A 6,764-nucleotide genomic window follows, 5' to 3' on the forward strand; every position below is an offset into this window, starting at 1 on the left:
CCCAAGTCCTCACATTAAGAGAGAGCTCTGAAAAACCAGCTACAAATCACACCGTGTCCTTCTAGATATCACATACTGTAACATTTGTACTGGTGAAAATGAGTTCAGTAGCACAAAGAAACTTTTTTAAAAGTGTTTTTTTCCCCCTGAAAAAGCTGCTCATTTTTACCAAATGCAGACCAGTTCCTGATTGTTTCCACATAAAAGGGGCAAAGCAGCTCTCAAATTCAAACCAGCTCATGAAAAATTATCAAAAAGAATGAGGCCCTTTAATATTCGTCCGGTTTTACCGCGTGGCACAGAGGGTTTTCATTACCTCGCTCACTGCTAGCAAATTTCAGACATCAACTTTGATTATGTTACGTAGAGCCTGGCAAGGGAACAATCAGGAGGTGCTGTGGGTGGGTGTGATAGCCTGCCCCGATTCAAACGGGCTTTATTTAGAAAACAAGCGGGGAATATCTTCCAACCAACCTCCGAGAAGAAGCAGAAACCCCTGCTATTACTGACATGTGGCGCTCAAAATGGGTGATCCTAGTTACAGCTCCTCAGCTGTGTTGGAAGGAGGAACTTGTCACTGAGCGTAAACAGCTCTCTTGGCTTAGTTCTCCGAGCTAAAATACCCCCAACCCACCCCATCTCCCCCCGCCGACACCCCATCTCCTTGTGCTGTGTGGCGTCAGCTGCAATGAGCTCCAGATGTGGCCTGGCACCCCTCCAGTCACGGCACTGGATGTGGTTTGAAGGTAGTTTGGAAACACCACCCACCAGCGGACCCAATGAAAGTTCCTCAGACTGCAGCGAGGGGTTTCTGTCACGGGTTCGTGCGGCCTGCAGGAGCGCAGAGGAAGTGCAGTGCTGTTGTGCACATTTGGTGGAAGGCTAAAAGGGGGTAGCAGGGGGTCTGCCTCTTGTACATGCATGTGTTACTTATTGAACATGCTTTGAATAAGTAAGTGTATGAGACAATAGTTGAAAGTATTTCCATCTGTTTCAGTAGATATGGAAATATCAACATCCTTCATTCACCCCCAGGCTTCCATCCTTTGTTCCCTTTGCATAGAAGCACTGGTTCAAAAAGTGCTCAGCAACGCGTCCTGCCTTTGATAACTTCAGAAAAGACAAGCCATCTCAGTGAGAGCAGAAAAACAAAAGGTAAAAACTGCTAATCCTTAAAAAAAAGTTATTAATAATATTCTGACACAACAGTTTTTGGTGTCATTGTATTCAGATAAATCTGCCAACAGAGAGTAGCAGCATTTAAATTGGAACAGTGTGGACCAGCAATTAGTGGTGAAGTCATTAGTGTTTAATCAACTGAAAATAAGAATTGTTGTGTTTTTAATACCTTAAAATTGGCTGTTTTTATCTACAGAGGGAGTAGGTCCTCTTGTGTGTGTGTGTGAAACTTTCACAACCATAGTTTAGGCCAAGTTTGAACCTATGGTGACGTCACCCGTCAGTTTGTGGAGAACCATTTTAAAGCCTCCAGTTAGGCGTTATGCTCGACGCCGTGACAGTTTGTCGGAGCCATCGGAGGTGACGTGCTGCGAGTTGAGCTGCTCTCATTGGTTTTAACTCGTCCGTATCAGAAAACAATGGCGGCTCACCTGCTCACACAGGATCTGGTATTCCAGATAAAACAGTAAAATGTGTTTGTGAAACAGATTAGGAGGAGAGAAATAGTTCAAACAACAGAATCTGGATCCATATCTGATCAGCACTGCCTAGTTTGACAGTTTGGATCTGAGTTTGGTGCGTTGAGCTGGACGGACTCACTGAGAAATTGAGCTTGTCAATCACCAAGGTAGCCCCGCCCTTAAAAGCCTTACCCTGCTTTATGGTCTGTTATTACTCTAAATGGACCATCAGTTACTAAATGAACATCATGCTGTATTGGAAGAAGACTGAAACTAGAGACTGAGACCAGAAACTCATCAGGAAACTGTTTACTGAGCTCATAAATCAAGAGACAAGTTGGCTCATTTCTCCATAAGACTGCATGGTATCTGTTGTTATTGCTGCCAGTGGAGCTGCCCCCTGCGCTGCCTTCACTTCACAGACCCAGAAGCTCTGTCCACTAATTATATACCGCCAGTGGTTTAGGCCCAAACAACATGTTGGTTATAATTCTTACAAGGATAATCTGTTAAACATCTACAGACGGAGCAAATGCTGAAAAAATTCTCTGTAAACCATCTAGGTGGACTATCCAAATAAAGTGTTACCAAAGAGCTATAAACAATATGTGCTGGTGAAGCTAATATTTAATGTTGCTCGCTTAACGATACACAAAGAGAGCAGCTGGAGTTTTGTGGTTTGAGGTCATTACACCAAAATTACAAAGACTAATCTCTCAGTGTAGAAACTGCTTCAAATCAGAAGCAGTTGGTCCCAAATATTTGCTAAAACACTCACAGAGACATAAACCGAATACAGCAGAGGCAGACATGTTGCAACAGTAGCAACGGGTCACTGGCAAAATATGCAGGTAAGTGTTCCTAAAGTCAAATTTAAAACATGTATAGGAATACAAATGTGTGCAGTGATTGATTGATACCTTCATTAATACACAGTGAACCCCCCTCCCCAGTGTGAGCAGAACACTGGTGTCCCTCCATGATGTCTCCCTATCAGCTGTAACGGCCTCACTGATGCTGTCCTCTCCCTCCAACAGTTACCCCGTTTACTTTTCCCCTACAGTGTGCAGGGAGGATTGAATGAGGTCACTGTGTGTGAGCTGCCAGATAATTCACATGGTGTACTGGAAAAAAACACATGCAGCTTTTAAGCTGACAGCGCCCCCTGCTGCCCAAGATTCAAACAGACCAGGGATAGGACACAGGGCTTCTGCAGGTTTCAGACCTTTTAAGACCATCAAGAATGCAATTTAAGACCTATTTATGTCCATTCTGGCGACTTTATATAAGTAACCTTAACTTTATGAATCCTTTCAATATTTAAGACCTGTCAAAATAATATTTACGACCTCTTTAAGACCTAAAATACAGATGTTATACTTTTTAAGACCCCATGGACACCCTGTGGATAAAGTTTGAACCAAACACGGGCAAGAAAACACATCTAAAAGCGATAAAAATGCAACTTTATACGTGAATTTAGACATTTTTAAAGGCCTGAAATGTAAGATTTTAGACTTTGGACAAAGTTTGAATCAAACACAGGTGGGATGTTGGCCTCCAGTTTTAATACAAGCTGCTTTTTCGAACATGTTCAAGGGGATCAATCATTAATGCCGCAGTGACTTTGTGCTGCATAAATTCAGTATGTGTCTAAGTGACTCCAACCCATCATCACTGAGCCGCTTACAAAAGAGCTTTCTGGCTCAAAATGTTAAACTTTCTGTACTTTTTAATGTGGTTTCAAATGATTCTGATGGCATTAGTGTTCATGTGTGGCTTTAGTCAGAGAATTTCTACACGTAGAATAAGATATCATTTAATCTTAACCCTCCAAAATATAATATAATACTGCCTTTTTCTAGTAGTTTCATATTATTATTATATTTAAACTAGTCCTGAATATACAATAAAATAAAGGTCAAACAGTTTTGGAGCCTGCATTTGTTGTTTAGCTGCAAACAATAAAGAAAATGTATATAAATTACATTTAGCATATTTTTCAAGTATAATTATGATCAAATATTTTCAGATTATTGCACTTTCTTGTAGCACTTTAACGTTTGAGTGGTGATGATAACACCAGCAGAGACTATTATGTGTTTTAGGAGGTGTAATTATCACACAAGCAGTAAACTAGAAATCAAAATCAGGATCATATTTATGTAACGTTCATCCTGTTTCATTCAGCGGCTCTTTGTTGGTGTTCAGTAGAGAAAGTCCAGGTCGAGATCAGCCTAATCCAGACCTCACCCAGCATGTTTTCAGCTCACTTGTCTGATTTCAGCAGCTCTCAGCTTGCAGAGTCGTCCGTCGTCACCGAGGTGGCTTTAAGAGCTGCTGCAGATCCTCCTGCGGCGCCAGCTGGTAGGGTAGCTGGAGCCTCTTGTTGACCTGGCTGCAGAGCGCCGGGCAGTGCTCCAGAAGCAGCTGACACACCTCCTGATGACCCCGTTCTGCAGCCTGCTCGAGCAGAACACAGCCAGTGGTTAACTGACGATCAGCCTGTCTCTCCACAGTGCTTTTATTATGTGGTTTACCTTATGTAAAGCAGATGCACCATCGTCATCACAGAGCGCTGGGTCTGCTCTGTGGCGCAGCAGGAGTCCGACCACGTCCAGATGGCCGCAGTACGCCGATCGATGGAGCGGCGTGGCACCGCCCGGTGTCTGGGGAGACGCACAAGCTCCGTTCTCAAGAAGAAACTTGCACACGGCGTGATGACCACTGCGACTGGCGTAGTGCTGAAACAACACACACACAGGAATTTAGTAACATGAGAACACTATAAAGCTTTAGTATAAAGTATTAGCATCACAATATACTGAAAGCACCAAAAGTTAAAAGGTAGTGGAGTAAAACGTACAATATTTCCATTATTTGGAGTATAAAGTAGCTTAAAATTAAAGTTCTAGTTGGAACAACGAAGGAAGAAACAGGGTCGGTTGTTTGGACTGATTGTAATTTAGATTGATCCCAGTTTGATCACTGACTCACTGACTAGAGAGACGTAAAAATAAAATGAAAACTATAATTCCTTAATCTTAGTCTGGTTGGAGAAGCTTCCTTTAGTTTCTGTGCTGCTCAGATGTCAGACTGCCAGAAGAACTGAGACTTGAAACAATGACGGCTCTTAAATCCAACCTAGAGAACTCCCTGTTTACCTTTGCTTTTAAATGAAATGTGTTTGTTAGTTTGTTTTATTGTTTTTAACGTTTGTTTCTTGGTTTGTTTCTGCTTTTTGTCTGGATTTTGTAAAGCACTTTGGGTTGTCTTCGGGGGATAAAATGTCTTGTATAAATAAATCTTCTAAAGTGGGTGGGGCGTCCTCAACATGAAAATGCTTGGGAACCCCTGCACTAAACGGGGGGGCCTTCTTAATTTTAAAGCGTGCTAGAAAACTTTAAAAATATACAAAAACAGGAAATAATCTGCTCAAAACTCATCCAAATTTCCTGCAGTTCATATTTAAATATCCATAAAATATGTCACTTAAACAGGGGCTGTCAGTTCATTAAATGATAATAAAGGGAAAAGGAAGCTCTGCACTCACCAGAGCTGTGTATCCAGCTGTGTCTCTCAGGTTGGGGTCTGTGCCCTTCTGGACCAAAGACCTGACCCTCTCTAGATCCCCGTCCATTGCAGCAGACCAGATCCCTGCAGAGGAGAATGAAACCTAATATTGTGCATGTTCTATAACTCCATTAGATGAATTATTTAAAAGTGCAAACCTCGTTCAAACTCCATTTCATTCAAGGTCTGGTAAACACTGGGAGAGGAGACAGGATGGGAGCAACAGGAGCAGTGCTGTTTATCAGACGCCATTGTGTTAAACTTGTGTTAAACTGGCGCAGAAATGCATTTAAAGCTGAAGCTGAACTAGTTTCTGGAATAAATGAACATTATGCTGTTAATGACACATTACCGCCACCAACAGCTTCAAAACACAGCAAATATATAATGAATGAAGTTAAAAAGCGGATAGATTATTAACCGAGCGATAGATAATATGTTGTATTATGACTCAGATACAAATTGTAACTTAATAAAAATACTTTAACGTTGTTTTTGTTGCAGAAAACCAAAAAGCTTCAGGAAGCTTTGCAGCAGACCACCGCACGCATACGTGCTTACGTATGAACGCTCCGACCAATCACAGAGCTGCGGCCCGGAGGCACCCTTCAGGGTCCCCTCGGATTTGTTGGATTTGTCCCAGATTTGTTCAGAAAAACTGGTGGCAGCACATCATTTTATTGCTGTAGCAGCATAATGATACTTAAATATATTAGTAACTAGTTACACTACTAGTTTTAATCCAGTTACACTACTAGTTACTGGTTAAAGTAATTTTCTTACTGTTATATTATTACTGAAATGTATTCGTAATTAGTTATGCTACTAGTTACTTGGGAAAGTCATATTATTACTATAACATTACTGAAATGTATTAGTAATAAGTTACACAACTAGTTACTGTGAAAAGTAATGTGATTACTGTAATATTACTCACTAGTAATGAGTTACAGCATCACAGTTCCCGTTTCTCCGAAAGCTCGTGAAGGCGTCATTAGTCTCGTGTTGTTGTCTGATGTAGCAACTAGCTAGCAACCAGCCTGAATCAGTGTTAGCTGGAAGAAAGAAAAACCTCATTATTGTTTTAATTGTAACGAAGTACTTCAAACCAAAAAGCGCCTAAAGAATGAGAAGAGTTACCTTATTTATTAACGGGACTTGTAAAAATGGCAAGGTGGGTAAACACAGTTTGTTGAGGTGTTAAAGATTGGGCCGCACAATGACTGGCTGTTTCCACTGAACATACGTTGTTGGATTAAAGCTAAATAAATCTCACGTTACACTGTTTTAATCATATATATACAGTCACATATTTATACATTTAACATTCATGTTTGTTTATATTGTTAACTGAGGCTTATATTTAAATATTAATAACCAGCTCGGGACAATAATGTGTGTCAAAAATATATAATTTCCATATTAAAATCTTCTAAAAGGGCATTTTCTCCTTCTGTCTAATTAAAAATATATAATCTGTGAACCTTTTTCCTTAAGGGACCTATTTTCTATTATTTAGTAAAGTGTCATATTTTATAGATATTTCATATT

At 40.6% G+C, this 6,764-nt stretch overlaps 2 protein-coding genes across 2 annotated transcripts in view; one reads left to right on the forward strand and one right to left on the reverse strand.

Annotated features, from left to right (window-relative positions):
- Nucleotides 1-3,188: 3,188 nt before the first annotated feature.
- Nucleotides 3,189-5,777, reverse strand: ankrd39 (ankyrin repeat domain 39). Its single transcript, XM_035657683.1, has 4 exons — nucleotides 5,372-5,777; nucleotides 5,194-5,297; nucleotides 4,181-4,384; nucleotides 3,189-4,103 (listed from the first exon to the last, which is right to left on the reverse strand). The coding sequence occupies exons 1-4, from the start codon at nucleotides 5,463-5,465 to the stop codon at nucleotides 3,957-3,959; spliced, it is 549 nt and encodes a 182-aa protein (XP_035513576.1). The 5' UTR covers nucleotides 5,466-5,777; the 3' UTR covers nucleotides 3,189-3,956.
- Nucleotides 5,778-6,203: 426 nt separating this feature from the next.
- The window catches only part of kctd9a (potassium channel tetramerization domain containing 9a), a 6,656-nt gene continuing 6,095 nt past the window's right edge, over nucleotides 6,204-6,764 (forward strand). The window contains exon 1 of the mRNA XM_035657640.1: nucleotides 6,204-6,387. Coding sequence (XP_035513533.1) covers nucleotides 6,340-6,387 — 48 coding nt within the window. The 5' untranslated portion in view covers nucleotides 6,204-6,339. The remainder of the gene's footprint in view (nucleotides 6,388-6,764) is intronic.

This window comes from Morone saxatilis, unplaced genomic scaffold (genome assembly GCF_004916995.1).
Source record: "Morone saxatilis isolate NCDOM2014 unplaced genomic scaffold, NCSU_SB_2.0 Contig16, whole genome shotgun sequence".
Lineage (NCBI taxonomy): Eukaryota > Metazoa > Chordata > Actinopteri > Moronidae > Morone > Morone saxatilis.

Bases quoted from the DNA above. Each gene is read 5' to 3' on its own strand.
- ankrd39 (XM_035657683.1), bottom strand. From the start codon at position 5,465: ATGGCGTCTGATAAACAGCACTGCTCCTGTTGCTCCCATCCTGTCTCC. The intron at 5,298-5,371 runs GTTTGCACTTTT...TCTCCTCTGCAG, and splicing joins TGAAATGGAGTTTGAACGAG to GGATCTGGTCTGCTGCAATG. The intron at 4,385-5,193 runs GTGAGTGCAGAG...GTGTTGTTTCAG, and splicing joins CAGCTGGATACACAGCTCTG to CACTACGCCAGTCGCAGTGG.